Genomic DNA, 20,000 nt, shown 5'->3' with positions numbered 1-20,000 from the left:
GATTGCTGATGGAGAGAGCCAGTGCATCCAGAGAGAACTATGGGCACTGAATGTGGATCACAACATAGTATTTTCATCTGTTGTTGCTATTGTTTCCTTGCTTTGTTTCTCATTTTTTCTCCCCTTTTGATCTGATTTTTCTTGTGCAGCTTGATAAATGTGGAAATGTGTTTATAAGAAGTGCACATGGTTAACCTATATTGAATTACTTGAAGTTTAGGGGAGAAAGGAGAAGGGAAAGAGGGAGAAAAATATTGAACACAAGATTTTGCAAGAGCAAATGTTGAAAACTATCTTTGTGTTATTTTGACAAATAAAAACCTATTATTTAAAAAAAATAAAGAAGCTTTTGCTGACATTAGGTCTCTTTGTGGTCCCCACTCATTATGACTGTATGCAGCAGCCCTTCAGATTCTCAGAAACAGTGATGTTATGTTCCCTGAACTCTTTTTTTCTCCAAACCAAACATCCCCAGATCCTTCAACCAATTTTTCTTTCCTCATCCTCATTCAGACATGCTCCAGCTTTATGAGATGTGTGACGCAGGACTAAACCCAGAGCTCCAAATGTTATCAGAGCAAGAAGCAGAAAGACCAGTAATACTTCCCTTGTTCCAGACATCAGGATTCTCTGAATGCATCCTAAAATTACATTAATTGGGGATAGGGAGAGTTCCTATATAGCACTGTTATCCCACATTGAATTCATGGTCCACTAAGAACCCTTTATCTTTTTCATAAAAATTTTAGCTTTGGTCTTCCTCTGCCCCCTGCCATTATCTTGTACTTTTGAAGTGGATTTTTTGTTTCCAAATCTCTGACATGTAATCCTGTTAAATTTCATCATACTATATCTATCCCCATCACTCTATTTTAGATTTTTCTCCCAGTCTTGTGTTTAGCTGTATTCTCCTAGCAGGCCACACCCACAGAGAGCACATCACTTCTACTGATTTTGCACCCTGCCTCTTGGTGCCGCTCAGCACAGGGAGCTTTATTTAGAAGCTCCTTCCAGACTTACCACTCGCAAAGCTCTCTCAACTTTAACCACCTGGAATGAGGAGGCACTGACATGATCCTGCTTGTACTGCGCGAGAGCTTTCTCCGCCTGTTCCTTATATGATTCTGGATCTTCAAAGTCGTCAATAATGGTAGGCCCAGGCCTTTTGTTGGTCAGTGCAAAAGAAGCTGTAAAACAGGATGAATCCCAACCATGTAAAGGGAAAGAATAACCACCAAAATAGAAATAGAATTAGAGAACAGCCAAGTTTAGTTCCAGGAAAAAAAAGTATGAGAAGCATCTCCTTTTCTTCTTTACAAAAGGGGGGACTATGAAGGTAGAGAACATCATTTACTGCTGTTGGATCAATATTTGTTAAATTCACTTTCCTGCTTTGCTTTTTTTTCCCTCAGACTTTGTTTTTTGTAATTATGGGCAGCTCTGAATGGAGGAAAAGGATGAGTAAGTAGGAAAATGAATACACATGATATAAAAACAATAGATATTATTTTCAGTTTCTTTTTTTTTTTTTCTGAGGCTGGGGTTAAGGGTCACACAGCTAGGAAGTGTTAAGTGTCTGAGATTAGATTTGAACTCGGGTCCTCCTGAATTCTATATGCTCTATCCACTGCGCCACCTAGCTGCCCCTAAGTTTCTCTACTAAATAATAAATAGCCCCAGTAAAATGTGCCTTTTCTACCACACCCTAAAGGCAAGTGCCCTCAACAGTGGTAAGAAAGTTTGGAAGAAGGGAAGGTTTGGGGGGAAAGAGAACGAGTTCTGATTGAGACATATTAGTCCAAGATATGTGGGACGTCCAATCTGAGACGTACAAAAGGCAGTTCGTAGGAGAGCTGATTAAGGCTGAATCTATAGAACTGGGGAATTATCTGCATACATATGAGCATAAGCTAATGACTTTATAAGCTGAAATGGGGGGAGAAGAGAGCCTAAAACAATCTTGGGGGACCTAAAAGAAGATTCAAAAAAGACATTGAAAAGGATTCATCAAGGAGGGAGAAGGAGAAGTCGGGGAGAACAGCCTTCTGAGAACCTGGAGGAGAGAGTGCCCAAGAGTATCCATGACTGTGGGGGTCAAGAAGGATGTGGGAGGAGCCATGGGCACTGGTGGGGCAAGAAGAGATTATGGGAAATTTTGTAGACATGAACTTCAGTTGAGATCTGAAGCCAGACTGCAGAGGTGTAGGAGAGAGAGAGAGAGAGAGAAGAGAAGGCAGTGAAGACCAACGGCTTTCCCGAGGAGTTTAGTGGAGAAGGGGAGCAGAAGCATAGGAGGAAAACCAGCAGCAATGGTTGATCAAGTTAAAAGCTAAAGATGAGGCAGGTGGAAATGTTCAAAAAGCATCAGAAAAGGAGCCGGTAGATTAAAGGGGAAGAATTTATTAAGTTCCCACTGTGTACCAATTGTTTTGTAAATACCCTATTTGATCCTCCCAACAACTCTGGGAGGTAGGTGCAAAGATTATCCCCATTTTACAGTTGAGAAAACTGAGGCAGGAGTTAACTCACCTGCCTAGTAAGAGTCCAAAGGTGGATTGAAAGAAAATAAGGATGATGTCAGGGGTGGGGGGGAAGGGGGAAGCACTACCTCCAGCAGGAGGAGACAGCAAAGATGGGGTCATGGTTCCTGTTTAATGAGGGCTTGTTGGATGGTATAAGTGCAGAGCTGTATACCTGCAGCTGCCATCACAAGGGCTAAGCCCTGGGGAGAGTATGGTCTTAGGGAGCTGAGGGCAACATATCACAGATAACTGGATCAGCATTCTCACACAACTGGAAGAAGTCTAAGTGAGACAGACTCACGGTGCCACGCCCAAACCCAGGAGCCCCGGGCTGACCCGAAGAAGGGGTTCAGAGCAGGTACCTGTTTCATCCAAGAACCCTACCCCACTTCTGAGCAAAGACCTCCCCTGGACGCTCACTCTGGACAAGGAGATATTAGATTTCATTCTGGGCAAGCACACGGATGCCCAGGGCCATGCCCACTGCTGAACCTGATTTCCAACCCAGCATTTTTAACTTCATCTGGTTCTGTCTTTTTGTCTCTGTGGGTCTGTCCATCCCTCTCACCCTTCTCTCTCTCTCTCTCTCTCTCTCTCTCTCTGTCTCTCTCTCTCTCTCTCTCTCTCTCTCTCTCTCTCTCTCTCTCTCTCTACATCCCTCTTTCTTTTCTTCTCTCTCTGTCTCTGTCACTCTCTGTCTGTCCATCTCTCTCTCCCTTCTTCTCTCTCTGTCTGTCCATTCCTCTCTCCCTTCTTCTCTGCCTGTCAGTCTGCCTGTTGTCTGTCTCTCTGTCTCTCTGTGTGCGTGTCTCTCTGTCTCTCTCTGTTTCTCTGTCCCTATCTCTCCATCTGTCTCTGTCTCCCTGACGGTCTGTTTCTCTCTCTTGGTGGTTTTAACTCACAGCTTCCTTTTTCTTAGCCCAAGCGGCCACAAATCTGGGATATATTTAAAGATCCCATCAGACAAAGGTCAAGAACTGCTGCTTTTACTGGCCTCCACATTAGTCCCCCTCACACCCTCTGAATTACTGCAGTGGCCTCCTAAAGTCCCCCTTTCTCGAGTTTCTTCTCTCCTCCAATTTATCCCCAGCGCAGCTGGCAAAGTGATTTTCCTGAAACATAAACTGACCATGTTACTCCCCTCCAGATAAACTCTAGTGGCTCCCTATTACTTCTAGGATCAAATACAAATTTCTCTGGCATTCAAAGGTTTTCACAGCCTGGCCTCAATATACTTTTTCTAAAGCCATCACACTGTGTGTGTGTTTGTGTGAGTATGTATGTATGTGAATGTGTGTATATGTATGTCTCTGTGTGTGAGTCTGAGATTTGGCTAATCATTAATTCTGCTTTTCCTCCATTTGAGTTTTTCTGGGTGGGACAGGATGAATGGAGAACGGGGGGGGGGGGTGAGAGGGAAGCCTGAGATCACACTGAATCCCCCCCACCACACACAGACAGCCCCTGACCCATACCAGAACTTGTCGTGCAGTTGAACTCAATCAGCTCGTCTAGTTCACTTTCACAAGAGGTGTTTGGGTGGGTGATGGCCACCACTTTGCATTTCCCGATAACCTGGAAGAAAAAAAATCCCTCTTCATTTCCTTGGATCTCCTGCCTTCTTTGGGATCCAGGGCAAAGATGGGATGCTCCCTGTGAGCCTGGGCAGGGGTCACTTCACTGGTTAGGTTTTAACTCAAAGAATCCTCCTCAAGTCTTTCCTCTATGCCTTCCTTAGCTGTGGGACCCTGGACTCAGCCTCAGTTTCCTCAGCTGTAAAATGTGGAGAATAACCACCCCATATATCCCAGTTGTTGTAAGAATCTACTAAAATAAAATATCTAAAACACACAATAGTTATGATTACAGCTAAATTTCCTGAGGGGTCAGACCAAATTTCCCAAGATTATTACAGATCTGTAAGGTTTGTTTCTTAAAGGGTTTTAAAGAAAGAGAAAACAAGGGTTTATTTATTAAACACCTACTATGTGCAGAGCACTGGGCTAAGCACTTTACAAATATATTTTCTTTTGATCTCCACAACAATCCTGAAAGGTAGATGTTATTACTAATACTGGAAGTTGAGGCACACTAAGCTTAATTAAGTGCCTTTCTCAAGGTCACTCAGCTAAGAAGTGTTAGAGGCTGGATTGGATTCAGGGCTGCTTGTTTCTAAGACCAGCTGCCTTCTAGACTGAGCCACTCAGCTGCCTCTGGACAGGGCCTGTGCTGTAGCCAGCTTGAATTGGATCTTGAGAGATGATTGCTAAATTTCCAGCGTGAATATTTACAGCTCAGAAATCCCTACAAATCAAGAGTGTAACATGTTGTTTCATTGATTGTCTAGACTTCAAGAAAATGATGCAGAAAATATCAATAATTCAACTTAAATTTAAAAGTGTGTTCTGTGTATATCGGACGGTGGAGATGGAGCTGGTTGTTAAACATTTACCAGGACATCATTGGCTATAAAGAGCCACCAGAAAGATAAAAATTGTAACTCTAAATATTTTCAAGAGGAAATTCAACTTTTAGTCTGAACATAATTTTTTTTCTGAAAATACAACTTCAAATTTAAAGAAATGATCTTGTCTTGATGTCAATAGGAGGGGTGTGTTAATAAATATTTAATAACCAGCTCTCCAAACATACATATATATATATGTATATATATATATATATATATATATACATACATACATACATACACACACACAACACACTTCTAAGTTTAACCTGCATTATTACCATTTTCCCCATCACTTTTTAAAGACTATATAAGCAATAAAACAATCAGGATGATTTATAGCATTTGCCAGTTTCCATGACATAAATGCTCCCACTGGATATTTAACAATGGGCTTTCCCAAGCTGGGAGCAGCCTCCAGGATATCCTTGGAAGCAGCCTTGAGAAGAGGACCATGAGCCTTACAGCTCTATAATAATCTTGGGAGATTTGGTCTGACCCCTCAGGAAATTTAGCTGTAATCATAACTATTGTGTGTTTTAGATATTTTATTTTAGTAGATTCTTACAACAACTGGGATATATGGGGTGGTTATTCTCCACATTTTACAGCTGAGGAAACTGAGGCTGAGTCCAGGGTCCCACAGCTAAGGAAGGTATAGAGGAAAGACTTGAGGAGGATTCTTTGAGTTAAAACCTAACTGGAGCAGCATCTAAGGTTGGCATCATTACATGATGGAGTTCCCAAGTGACAGGAGGCAGTCTTGACATTAAGAACTGTGGACCATGGGGCACTTGGGGTGATCATAGGCAGCCTCAGAAGCCCTTAGGTCAGTGGGGCTCCAAGCTGTGGCTGAAACTGAAGGACTTGGCATCACCTCTTCCTCCCTGGATCCTCACCTGGACCTCAGTGACCAGTGGACTGATCACCCCATGTTGAATGGAGGACTTTCCATCCAGCCCAGGGGGAGACCAAGAGAAGGACCAGAGAGATTGCTGGGAGCTTTTTTCTCTGTTGTTCTCATACACTATTAGCCAAAAGAGCCCCTGGGAATGTTTGCATGGCCTCCACAGATGAGAGCAAGTATTGATCTTGACTACTTACCAATTCAGAAACTAGTCTAAGACCTTCCTCTCTACACTCCTCTTCGTGTGTCCTGGATAGGACAGAACAGTCAGATTCTATCACGTCCAGGACCAAATAGTGGATAATGGCAGAGTTCTGCAGAGAGACAAGAAAACACACCTTTTAACAAATTCATTTGGATCCCATCCCCCAAGAATTTCCCAAGTGCCCACTTTGTGCTAAACAGGAAACAAGGCCCTGGGGATGAAATGACAAGAGACTGAAATAGTCCTTTCCCTCAAGAAGTTCATATTCCATCAGAGGAGAGAATTAAGCAAGCTATAAGCATTTATCAAACACCTGCTGTATGCTGTATACTAGAGGATGTGCTAAGTGCTTGGGAAACAAAAACATAAATCAAATACTCACTGTCCTCAAGAAACTTGTATTCTATTACAAGAGACAGTCACTCATTAAGAAAAATTATTAAGCACTTATGGTATACCAAATATTAATCAAGACAGTGGGGATCCACAGACAAACTAAATAATCCCTGCCCTCAATGAGTTTATATTCTCCTGGAAAATCACTGATTTTAATTTTTTTAAATCCACATCATTTTTATTTAGGGAATTAAACAAGAATTTTCATAATATTATAAAGTTTTTAAAAATAATTGCACATGAAATTGCAAATCAGTTATGTACAACTTGTTATAAAGAGGTTTTTTTTGCTATTTCTTTTTTTAAATTAATTTTTATAATTATAACATTTTCTTTGACAGTACATATGCATAGGTAATTTTTTTTACAACATTATCCCCTGTACTCCCTTCTGTTCCGAGTTTTTCCCCTCCTTCCCTCCACCCTCTCCCCTAGATGGCAGGCATTCCCATACATATTAAATATCTTATAGTATATGCTTGGTACAATATATATGTGCAGAACCAAATTTTATTGTTATTGTTGTTGCAAAGGAAGGATTGTATTCAGATATAAAGAGGTTTTAAAGATTAGAAAGATCCTCTCTATAAATGACCTTGGGAGACAGGTCAGTACAGGTACGATGAATAATTTCTTTAGGGGGCAGCTAGGTAGTGCAGTAGGTAGAGCTCCAGCCCTGAAGTCCAGAGGACCTGAGTTCAAATCTGGCCTCAGACACTTAACACTTTGTACTTGTGTGACCTTGGGCAAGTCATTTAACTCGAATTGCCTCAGCAAACAAAAGAAAAAGAAAATGAAGAGTCTGGAAAGACTCAAATGAACTGATGCAAAATGAAGTGAACAGAACCAGGAAAACATGTCCACAGAAACAATAATATTATACAATGACTTGGCTATTGTACAATGATTCAAGGAACATTAAGTGACTACTAGATGCCAGGCAGTGTGCTAAGAGTCAAGGATATAAAAAGAAGTAAGAGAAAGTCTCTGCCCTCAAGGAGCTCACAGTCTAATGGGGCATCAGTAGTGAGAGCAAAGGAGGGAAGAGTGTTCCCGACTTGGGGAACACTCAGAGGAAATGGCTGGAGTCAAGTGATAGAGTATTTTCTTTGGGAGACAGAAAGGAGGCCGGTGTCATTGGATCATAAAGTCCCTGCCAGGAATAAGGTGTAAGAGGACTGGAAAGGTGAGATGGGGCTGGGTTATGACTTTTAATGCTAAACAGAGCCTTTTTTATTTGTTCCTTGAGATAATAGGGTACCCCTGGAATTAAGTGAATAAGAGGAACTTGGTCAAATGTGCTTTAAGAAAATCACTTTGGATACTGGATGGAGAAGGGACTGGAATGGGGAGAGCATTGAATGATGGAGGGAGAGCCTAGAATGCTCACATCACAGGTCTATTAGTCACACAGTCAGTGTTTTACAGAAGTGTACATTGATATCTAGGAAGCATGACAGGATCATAAGATTTAGAGGTAGAGGGAGAGCCCAGAAGCACCTACTTCATTTTTGAGGGGAGTAAACTGAGGCCTAGAGAAGGAAAAGTGACTTTCCTAAGATAAGGATTCAAGAAGATACTCTGATCCCACTGATCCAGGGTCCTTATCCATACCACCACCCAGCTTCTATGTAATTTCCAAATTCCACCTAATTATCAGTTTCTAATTATTCACAGGCAAGGGAGGCGTTTCATCTCCTATAACAAGTAAAATGGGAAGGGAGAGGGATATTGAGGAAAATTATGAAGATATTTTAAATAAGACTTAAATTAAAAATAATTTTTAAAAGTGTGAAACAGTTCGTGTTTATAATAAGTGTACTTATGGTAAACTGCCCAGGAAAATCAAGAAATTTTCAGCATCTGGTTTTTATTGCTTCCCAAAAGGACCTTTCTTACCCAGCAAAGTATTCTGGCTAACAAGTGTCCTTGGCTGTTTGTAGATTTAAAAAACGAGCATTTATGACATGATTACTATGTGCCACACACTGTGCTAAATGGTTTACAATTATTATCTCATGTGATCCTCACAACAAACCTTAGAAGTAGGGATTATTACTATTATTCCCATTTTACAGTTCAGGAAACAGAGACAGACAAAAGTTAAATGCCTTATCCGGGGTCACTCAGCTGTTAAGTGACTGAGGTTGGATTTGAATTCATTTCTTCTTGACTTTATGATTCTATTCAATATACTACTCAGCTGCCATAGTACAGAGATGTCCTGAATCATCCTTTTCCTCTCCTACTTTTGTTACATAAAGAAGATAAGGACTCTGAAAGATAAAGGAACTCCATCTTATGGAGAAATAGCCTGAACAAATGATGTCAAATAAAATTATATCGTCAGAAATATTAGATTATTAGAAATAATAGAATTTGGAAAAATTTGGGATGACTTTTTTGAACCGATCCAGAGTGCACCAAACAGAACCCAAACCACAATTTTCCCAGTTATTTTGGAAAAGAAAATAGTCCAGGATGACAGCAGAAGTCCGATTCATGGAATGATCATTCAGGTTTCCAGGGAGCTGGTGGTACAACATCCCACCTCCCTCCTCTCATCAGAGAAGTGAGGAGCCACAAGGGCAGAGTGAGGCCCTTGTGTGTGGTCATGCGTGGTATGGGATGGATTTATTAGAACGATAATATTGCTGAGAAGTGACATCATCTTGGAATTCATAGGCACTTAAAGGCAATTTTTTTTCTTTTTTTTTTTAAATAATAGCTTTTTATTTTCAAAATATAGGCAAAGATAGTTTTCAACATTCACCTTAGCAAAATCCTGTGTTCCACATTTATCTCTATCCCTTCTCCCACCTCCACTCCTAGACAGTAAGTAATCCAATACATGCTAAACATATGCGATTCTTCTATACATATTTCCATATTTCTCTCTTTTTTAAATTTATTAATTTTAAAATTATAATTTTTTGACAGTACATAGGCATGGGTAATTTTTTTTACATTATCCCTTGTATTCACTTTTCCAAATTTTCTCCTCCTTCCCTCCACTCCCTCCCCTAGATGACAGACAATCCCATCTATAATAAATGTATTACAGTATATCCTAGATACAATATTATTTCCATATTTCTCATGCTGCACACGAAAAATCAGATCAAAAAGGGAAAAAAAATAAGAAGGAAACTAAAAAAGCAAGCGAACAACAAGGAAAAAGGTGAAAATACTATGTTGGGATCCACTTTCAGTCTCCTTAGTCCTCTTAAAGTCAATTTTATAATAGAATACAATGACATATAAGAATAGAACACTCAATTTTACAACAGCTAATGTTGATATAATGCTTTACAACTTGCAAAGTAACTGGCATGCATTATCTCATTGCCACAATTTAGCACTTAATCACTTAGCATAAAGTGCATTGCTATTGTTTTCCCAATTAAATTATAATTAACCTAGATTATTATAAGATATAAACTGCCCAGGCACTGAGGCAGCTCAGTATAGGGGAGGAATTCTTCCTTTTTTTTTTTTTTTTTGTCATGGACTCCTCTAGTAGACTAGTGAACCCCTTTTCATGGAGCCCTTCTTACCACTGAGATCTTAAATGCACAAAACAAAGTGTTTAGGATTACCAAAGAAGCCAAAGATGAGTGAAAATAAATATCTAGTAGATTTTTCACTTAAATTCATACATTGAACAATCCTGAATGCCTTGGGATTGGGGGTCCTGTCACCCAGGTTAAGAACGCTTGATATCATGGAGAGAGAATTAGATTTAGAGGGAGAAAGACTTGAGTTTTACCTACATTTTTGACACTTGCCATTTAACTTCTCTGAGCCTATATTTCCTCATCGGGAAAATAGGAATCATAATGCCATTAGCATCTACCCCATAGGGATGATTAAAATGAGGCTCAAATGAAATAATATCTACAAAGCAAACTTAAAAAATACTATGTAAATATTAACTATTTTACTAGAATAAGTGCTGCTCTGCAATACACATGGATTGACTAATATTTGAACAAACACTGATAACAAACAATGATTTAAAGGTAGAGAAGTTACTAAGTCATTCCTCCCCTTTGATCTAGTCATCCCACCGGAGCACATAGGGACAGGTCAAGGGCAGAAAAAACTGTAACCAGACATTCTCCGCAGTACTTTTTTCAGTAGCAAAGAACAGGAACAATTGATAAGGGAAAGGGCATATTTCTGAACCATTAGGAGAAAACAAATGTCAAGAACTCAGAGAATATGAAGAGTTCCTTGGACCTCAGGTTCGTGAAGGCTTCTGGGATAGCTAGATGGAGAGCTATGAGCCTTCCCTTGACAAAGGATTGAAGACCAAGAAAGCTGAGCCAACACACTTGACTGCCATGATCCCGATGAGCAAAGGCAGTAAGAGCCAGGGCTGCTAATGGGCAAGGGCGCTAGCAAGATATTCACTCCTTTTTTTGCTTTCCATCCCAACCTTTGTGGGTGACTCAGTTTCCTCTCCCAGGAGTCCCCTATACCAGTGAGGACATGAGTCCAGTCTTTGTGCCCTTCTGCTAAAATAAACTTTAGAGTATTTCCTTTAGTAATTGAATTAGAAGTAGAGACACTCAATCATCAAAGCATCCTTCCACCACACACATCCCCCCACTTCTAAGGCATATAACTGAGAGCTCAGTCCCAGCTGCCTTTGGAACCCTTGCTCACCTCTTCATGGACATCAGTGTGGGCGTCGGCGACCCTCAACAACCGGAATTGGAAGCCTTCGGTCCTCTTTTCATTAATCAGATGGAGGATTCCCTCGGCCTTGGGCACTGCTACGTCGCAATCTGCAGGACTCAGTGAGAAGGAAGGTCCTGCTGAGGCCAGGAGGAGCAGGAGGATGGCTGGCACCCTCATCGTCTCAAAGCATGGAAACCCTCTGTGCTACGGGCCACGGGGGCAAGAGCCAGAGGGCAGAATTTATAAGACGATCCCTTAGAATAAAAAAAAAGTCAGCGGTTCCTACAAAAGGGACACTTTTTGTACAGTTGAGTTGTGTAATCTGGGGTGTCACCTTGACCCCTGGTTAACATAGGGAAGAGCCAGTAAATGATTAGTTAATCCTGGATACAAAAGTGGAGGCTTGTTGTCAATGTGGGGGTGAAGGGCTACCTTGGCTTCAATTTATACACATCTGGTAGCATTAGGGAAGGAAGCTTCAAATAACCCCCCCAAATCAAACAACTGGATCTGCCAGCTCATGAGGTCCCCTGTAGCCCAGCTTCTTAAACTGTGGGTTACCACCCCTTATGGGGTCTTTGAACTGAATGGGATGATCATAAAATTATGATTTGTGAACAGCAAATGTTTAATTTGTACACCTATTTTATATACCTATGTACCTAGAGGCATGGAAAAGTGTCTTCAGTAAAAAGGGATCACAAGTGGAAAAAGTTTAAGAAGCCCTGTCCTACAAAATACAAACAATCAAACTATTTTCCTTACCAGAGGGGAGGCGTGAGTTTATAGAGCATAGCAATAATTCTCAAATGTTATTTGTTCAAGGAGGGATCATTTAAGTTGGCAATGCCACAGAGAGTTGGGAAGTTCATGCAAGCACTGCCAGACCAAGAGGGCCCTAGTCATGCCAATGAGGCACACAGGAGTCACTTTATTTCATTAAGGCGGGGACAGTCATACCCTTTCCGCTGCCAATGACAGGAAGGAGTGTAAGAGCTTGGGGAGAGGCTCCTGAAATGGGAGGGAGAAGGAGAGAGGAGCTCACAAAGGCATCTGACCCAATTCAATTCAGCTGCCAGTCAGAGTAAGTTTTACCATAGCCAGGAATTGGGGAATTTACTTTCAAAGGGTTTAGGTTTGATTGGTGTTGCCACATACACATCGAAATAAATACATTTTTTGAGGAACACACTAACATCTAAGGAAAATAGAAAGGAGACATAACAGCACAAATAGTGGACCCAGAGGCAGGGAGAAGCAGCTAGTAAGTCACTTAATCTCATTTGCCTCAGTTTCCTCAACTATAAAATGGGGATTATGACAGCACCTCCCACATAGGTTGTGTGGATCGAGTGAGATAACTGTAAGGAACTTACCACAGAGTCTGGCACATAGCAGGTACTTATTCCTTTTCTCTATTCCCTCCCCCACCATTAGTGTGGACCCATGAGCTAAACCTTAAAGAAAGTTGAAATGGTGGAGATGAGGGGGAGGGCATTCAAGCATGGGGACGGCTTCTGCAAAGATTCAGAAGGAGGACATGGGCAGAAGCAAAAAGGGAAGTTTGATTAAAACATCACGTAAGCCTGCAAAGTTATTGGGTTCACATGCTGAAGGGCTGTAATGCCAAGCTAAACAGTTGACACTTGATGTAAGGTGTTTTCCATAACCTGCTTTACAATGTAGAACTAGGCTTCCTGCTCTTAAAAAACCTCTTTTTCTACAAAATAATATTTGAGCAGGTTTAAGATGAGAATGCATGCATTCCTCTTCCTTCTTTTCTTCCTTCTCTTTTCCTCTACCTTCTTTTTCCTCCTCTTCTCCATCTCTTTTTTTATCCCCTTTCTCCTTCTCTTCCTCCTCTTTTTTCTCATTTTCTCCTCTTTTCCACTCCTCTTCCTTCTCTTCCTCTTTTTTTTTTTCCTGCTCGTCCTCCTACTAGTAAGATTAAAAGGGAATTGACTGATTAGGAGAAAAATCTCTGCAGCAAGTTTCTCTGACAAGGATTCAAGTCTAAGATATATGAAAAAAATAACTCATTAATAAGAGATATGCTTCAACTGATAATTGCTTTAAGTATATGAGCAGTCAGGTTTTTTTTGTTTTTTGTTTTTTGTTTTTTGTTTTGCAAAGAGTGATGGTTTTATTTCCTCATTGTATATTCTTTAATTAAAAAAAAATTTAAAGTTTTTTTTATTTTCAAAACATGTAGATACTTTTCAGCATTCACCCTAGCAAAACCTTGTGATTCAATTTTTTCTCTTTCTCTTCTCTCCACTCCCTCCCCTACCCAGCAAGTAATCTAATATATATTAAACAAGTACAGTTCGCTTCAACATATTTCCACAATTATCATGCTTGAGCAATCAGTCTTAAAAGAAGAAATCCAAGCTATCTGTAGACATATGAAAAAAAAACCCCGAGTTAATAATAAGGAAGTGGAATTTAAAGCAATTCTGATGTTCTGCCTCACACCACTCCATTTGGCAAAAAAAAAAAAAAAAAAAAAAAACAAAAAAAAAAAAAAAAAAAACACAAAAAGAAAGTGGTAAATGTTTAAATTGGGGAAAAGATGTGGGGAAACAGGAACTGTGATGCATGGTTAGTGAACCTGAGATTGTATTCAACCACTTTGGAAAGCAATTTGGAATTATATACAAAGAATTACTAAGTAGTTAATGTGTGTGAAGCAGCCTTAAAAGCTTTAGAGAAACACTATGAAACTAGAAACATTCTCATTAAGATCAGGGGTGAAACAGGGTTGCCCATTATCTCTATTACTATTCAATATTGTATTAGAAATGTTAACTTTGGCAATAAGAGAAGAAAAAGAAATTGAAGGAGAAAGAAAATGGAGAAGTGGTAAAAAGTCACATTCAGCTTCAGGACAACCTATTTTCAAGCCACATTTACCTATGATTGTCCCCAAACACCCCGAATCATATTTCAATGAACAGGTACTAATGAAGAGCTTTTTGGATGCCATGACACTTTGTTGGGCACTGGGGATCCAAAAACAAAGAATGAAACCATCCCTCTTCCCCACAGACTGTATTTTATTGAAGGCTTCAATAAGCAATTTTTAAAATGTATGCAGCATAAAGTAAACTTAGAAAATACTTGTCATTAAATACAAGATAGTTTGGGAAAGAGGTCACTGGCAATTTAGGACATCAGAAAAAGCTGCTTGCAGAAAATGTTGCTTCAATTGGATCTCAAGAAGAGAGGACTTTATGAAGCAAGAGGGAGGATGGAAGGGTGTTCTGGATGTGAGAACAGTAGGCACAAAAATATGCAGATGGGAGACAGTGCCTTCTGGAAAGGACCAGAGAAGCCTTGCATTGCAGAATGCAGGAAGTTTGGAAAGATCAGTTGAAAACAGGTAAACAAGGGCTTTAAAGACCTACAGTTCAAAGGAAGCTCTTGCAGTTACTTGAGTGTGGCAGCGCTGAGCTTAAATAAAATGACTTTGGCAGCAGCAAGAGCATGGACTGGAGTGAGAAGACACATGGCATGGGGAGGGAGCTCTTGCATCCAGGCAAGAATCAATAGGAGTCTGGACTAAGGAGGTAGTTTTGTGAGAAAAAGAAAGATAAAGTCAACCAGTGTTGGCCACTGATTGAAAGAAGGGGGAAGAGTCCAAGGTATTGCTGAAGCCAAGACTTGGGAGACTGGACTGTTTGTGGTACTTTTGATGGAAATGGGAAAATTTAAAAAGACCCAAATACATCTTTTGACTTTTTGTTTTTCTTTAAAAATAAAAAAGCCTTTTTTTCATTTAAGCATTTATTTTCTCTCTCTTTCTTTCTCAGCTAAAATCTCACAGAAAATCTTTCCCAATCCTGATGAATTCTAGTGCCTTCTCACTATTGATTATTAGAATGGAATGATCATGGTGCTTTTGACAGAAATGGAAAAACTTTTTTTTTTATTATATATATATATATATTTTATAATATTATCCCTTGTATTCATTTTTCCAAATTACCCCCCCTCCCTCTATTCCCTCCCCCCGACGACAGGCAATACCATACATTTTACATGTGTTACAATATAATCTAGGTACAAAACATGTGTGCGAATATCATTTTCTTGTTGCACAATAAACATTAGAATCTGAAGGTACATGCAACCTAGGCAGACAGATATTAGTGCTAACTATTTTCATTCCCCTCCCAGTGTTTCTTCTCTGGGTGTAGCTACCTCTGTCCATCATTGATCAACTGGAAGTGAGTTGGATCTTCTTTATGTTGAAGATATCCACTTCCATCAGAATACATCCTCATACAGTATTGTTGTTGAAGTGTACAGTGATCTTCTGGTTCTGCTCATTTCACTCAGCATCAGTTGATTTAAGTCTCTCCAGGCCTCTTTATATTCCTCCTGCTGGTCATTTCTTACCGAGCAATAATATTCCATAACCTTCATATACCACAATTTACCCAACCATTCTCCAACTGATGGACATCCATTCATCTTCCAGTTTCTAGCTACAACAAAAAGAGCTGCCACAAACATTTTGGCACATATATGTCTCTTTCCGCTCTTTAGTATTTCTTTGGGATATAATCCCAGTAGTAGCGCTGCTGGGTCAAAGGGTATGCACAGTTTGATAACTTTTTGGGCATAATTCCAGATTGCTCTCCAGAATGGCTGGATTCTTTCACAACTCCACCAGCAATGTATTAGTGTCCCAGTTTCCCCACATCCCCTCCAACATTTGTCATTATTTGTTCCTGTCATCTTAGCCAATCTGACAGGTGTGTAGTGGTATCTCAGAGTGGTCTTAATTTGCATTTCTCTGATCAGTAGTGATTTGGAACACTCTTTCATGTGAGTGGATATAGTTTCAATTTCTTCCTCTGAGAATTGTCTGTTCATATCCTTTGACCATTTATCAATTGGAGAATGGTTCGGTTTCTTATAAATTATGGTCAGTTCTCTATATATTTTGGAAATGAGACCTTTGTCAGAACCTTTGTTTTTAAAAATATTTTCCCAATTTGTTACTTCCCTTCTAATCTTGTTTGCATTAGTATTATTTGTACAGAAACTTTTTAGTTTGATGTAATCAAAATCTTCTATTTTGTGATCAATAATGATCTCTAGTTCTCCTCTGGTCATAAATTCCTTCCTCCTCCACAAGTCTGAGAGGTAGATTATCCTCTCTTCCTCTAATCTATTTATTATCTCCCTCTTTATGCCTAAATCATGGACCCATTTTGATCTTGTCTTGGTATATGGTGTTAAGTGTGGATCCATATCTAATTTCTGCCATACTAATTTCCAGTTTTCCCAACAGTTTTTAATGGAAAAACTTTTTAAAGAAATGGGAAGAAAGATGAAGAGTTCTATTTTAGACATACCACATTTGAAACATCCTTGGGGCATCCAGTTTGAAACATCCCATTAAAACAATTTGCTAATTGAGCAATAGGAGACTAAAACTGCTCAATATTCAGAGTGTCAAGGATGGCTTTTATTACAGCATCGACCAATCGATCATCAAATAATCTCAGCCAGGTTGAAGTTTTATTTGTTGTGCCAATATTACTTACAGGGAAATCAGTGCCTGATAGATTCTTGGCCTCTCCCACTGGTTGCAGATGAGTTTGATGAGGATTTGATTTCTGCCTTTGTGCTACCTGATTGTGTGAGTGCCTCACTGCCTAGCCTGTCCCTTCCAAGATCCACTCAGATCCCTCTTTTGCCCTCAATTCTCAGTGGCTGAATTAGGGTCCTCCTTCATCTCCTCTTTGCAGACTGTCACTGACCATTCTACTGGCCCATTTAAGGTGTCTCCTGAATCTTGAACCCTGTGCTCTTCATTTCTAGCTTTTTACATTCATATCTCTCACCATGGCAGTCAGCTCTGACTCCCAGGACCAAACATAAAATATCCTCTTTGTTTTGGAAAGTGCTTCCCAAGCTGACCCCATCTTTCCTGGCTTCTTCCCTTTGACTGCCCTCCACACTTCATAATCCAGCTGTGCTTGACTAGTCCTTCCTCTCCCAGAAACCTGTCCTTGCCTTTTCTTTTCATTTAAGCATTTATTTTCTCTCTCCTTTTCTCAGGTAAAATTTCACCTTCACCAAGAAACCTTTCCCAATCCTGGTTAGTTGTAGTGCTTTCCCTCTACTGCTTATCTCCTTTTTAGCCAGTTCATAGCCTATTTGTACATAATTGTAGACATGTCACCATCAGACTGTCAGCTCGTTGAGTGCAATGGCCATGTTTCCACCTTTTGTCTATATAAGCATTTGGCACAGTGCCCGAGTGTACAGTAAGGACTTGATAAACACTCATTGACCTATTAGTTATTATCTGGACCTCCCTTTCCCAAATGGATTGCATTTGGGGATTTTTCAACCACCTGAATGCCCCCTGTTGTTTCTCCCTGAAAGAAAGCCTTTCCTCTGGACTCCAGTGTTGTTCCCATGATGCTTTATGGCTGTGACTTCTATTCCAAAGAATTATAGCTGTAACTCAACCAAGGAGCAACAGCAAAGTCTAGGTAGGTGTAAATGGACAGATGCGCATTACTGAAAGAGCTGTGGGAAATATTATGAAGAGCTTTGTCAACGCAATGCACGACTAGAAGAAAAGATCTAGGGAAATGAGAGAGAGCATTAACCAAGAGGCACAACATGGGACCCAGGTGACATTCGGATCCCTGGGAGAAGACCTCCATGCACGGCGACTATTGAGTATTGTCAGGAGGACACTGATAAGAGCAATGCAAGATAGAAAAATGTGTGTGGGTTGAGAACTGAATCATTGGTGGGAATATTCTCATAGAAAATATCTCTTGTTCAGCAAAATTTGAGTGATCGCCCTCCTAGGGTATGAGCTCATGGAGGTCAGGATCTATGTCTTATATTTCCTTGTATCCCACACCCCACTCTCCAATTAATGCTCTGAATTTAATGGCCACCCCCAGCAAGTATTTGTAACATTAATTCATCAGGACCAGAAAGTTTAGCACATAATTTCAGATTAAAGAGAGACCAAAAAAGGAAAAACTTTATTATACTCAGCATGGAATTGCGGGATACCAGATATTCCCTCTTTCCCCTCCATCTCTCTATCCCAAGCATGTACACCAGATGTGTGTGTGAGAGAGTGTGTGTGTGAGTGTGTGTGTGTGAGAGAGAGACAGAGACAGAGACAGAGACAGAGAGTCAGAGAGTCAGAGAGTTAGAGAGAGACAGAACGGCAGAGAGATACAGAGAGACAGAGAGACAGAGATTGACTTTTATGGTAGAAGAATCAGAGAATTAGTGTACTCAGCAGGTCCTGGACACTCATTTGATCTTGATCCTTCTGGGAAAGGAAGCACGATGGGCAGCTCCTCTTTATCCAGCAGGAAATGGGATGGTAGGTGTAGAACCTCTCCCAGGGGTTCTGTAGTCAAGCTCACATGTGCAGGAAAGGTCACAATGGGTTTCTTTTCCTGGCCATCTTCAATCTTCCCTATAGGTGGGTCAGGCAAAAACTGGACAGATCCCTTCGACCCCTCCAGTGGGTGTGCAGACATGGAGGCCAGTTGCCGTGGAATGGGATCGCTCTCAGGGGCTGAAGTTGGCTGAAAAGAGAGACACCTTCAAACACACACAGCTCACCACCTGAGCATCCCTGGACCCATTCTTTCCATCAACCTACTTAGCTAGCTTTCACTAGCTCTGTCTTTCTCTCTCTGTGTCTCTCTCTTTTTTTAGCTGAGTCAATTGGGTTAAGTGACTTGCCCAAGGTCATACTGCCAGGAATTGTTAAGTGTCTGAAGCCAGATTTGAACTCAAGTCTTCCTGACTTCAGGGCTGGTGCTCTATCCACTGCACCACCTAGCTGCCCCTACTTAGCTCTCGCAAAGAAAAATTTCAAGAGCATGACTTTCATGACTCCACAATAAAAAAAAAAAAGGCTTCAAAAACTGAAAGATAAAAGTCTTCTTATGCCAAATGTAGGGGAGAAGGGGGGGTGACCCTCTCCAAGCTGATGGGTCCCCAGCAGGACAATCTGCAGTCCCTTCCTGAGGGATGTTCCTGCCACATGGGAAGTGTGATGTCAGAGAGCGCTCTCCAAGCGTCCACCGCTGTCCAAGGTACTGGCAAGGGTGAAAGAGCCTGGCTGTGTAAAGGACCTAGCAAACCTTAGCACCTTCTGGAAATGTGGGCTCCGCCCAGGCACCCAGAGCTGTAGTCAGTGCCTAAGGGCTGAGCATGGACTCAGGAGAGCCCTGGATTCCAATTCTGCCCTGATGCCTACTAGCCATGTGACCATGGTCAAGTCCCTCACTTACTCTTTGGGGGCAGCAGTATTCTCAAAGGCAGCCATGGTGTCATGGATAGAGAACCAACCAATCCCAGAGGCAGAGCAGTCTGGGTCCCACATGTACTGGCTCCACGCCCTGAGCAAGTCTCTGAACTCTCAGTGGTCTCAGCCACTCAGGCAATCCCAGACAGTCAGGACAGTTTGGGCAGTCAGGACCCTCTGGGACAGTCAGAAGAAGACTCTTTGATAGGCAGGACACTCCAGGACAGTCAAGATACTCTGTAACTATCAGGACACTTTAGGACAGTAAGGACCCTCTGGGACAGTCAGGACATTCCTGGCTCAGTCAGTCAGCTGCAAACAGGTGCTGCTCTGTCTTGTTAGAGAGAGTTTCCTCCCCCAGAATTCCTTCTAGAAGAAATTCCCCTGGAGCCACCAGATCCATGGGTTCCTAATCCCTCCATCACAGGGAGATGGAGAGCCCTGCACACGAACTTCAGGACAGCTGTGGCTTCAATTGGGTCCTGCATTAGATCTTTGGCTCA

General features: G+C 41.0%; 2 protein-coding genes across 2 annotated transcripts in view; both read right to left on the bottom strand.

The window, feature by feature from the left end:
* Positions 1-11,508, bottom strand: part of HRG (histidine rich glycoprotein) — a 15,854-nt gene extending 4,346 nt beyond the window's left edge. Inside the window, exons 1-4 of the mRNA XM_074298014.1 lie at positions 11,169-11,508; positions 6,094-6,210; positions 3,998-4,097; positions 1,021-1,187 (exon numbers count right to left, since the gene is read on the bottom strand). Coding sequence (XP_074154115.1) covers positions 1,021-1,187; positions 3,998-4,097; positions 6,094-6,210; positions 11,169-11,360 — 576 coding nt within the window. The 5' untranslated portion in view covers positions 11,361-11,508. The remainder of the gene's footprint in view (positions 1-1,020; positions 1,188-3,997; positions 4,098-6,093; positions 6,211-11,168) is intronic.
* Positions 11,509-18,439: 6,931 nt separating this feature from the next.
* LOC141561841 (fetuin-B-like) overlaps positions 18,440-20,000 on the bottom strand; it is an 8,817-nt gene continuing 7,256 nt past the window's right edge. The window contains exon 6 of the mRNA XM_074301943.1: positions 18,440-18,769. Within this exon, the coding sequence (XP_074158044.1) occupies positions 18,440-18,769 (330 nt within the window). The remainder of the gene's footprint in view (positions 18,770-20,000) is intronic.

Source organism: Sminthopsis crassicaudata, chromosome 3 (assembly GCF_048593235.1).
Source record: "Sminthopsis crassicaudata isolate SCR6 chromosome 3, ASM4859323v1, whole genome shotgun sequence".
NCBI lineage: Eukaryota > Metazoa > Chordata > Mammalia > Dasyuromorphia > Dasyuridae > Sminthopsis > Sminthopsis crassicaudata.
This window is presented reverse-complemented; position numbering and strand designations above follow the sequence as displayed.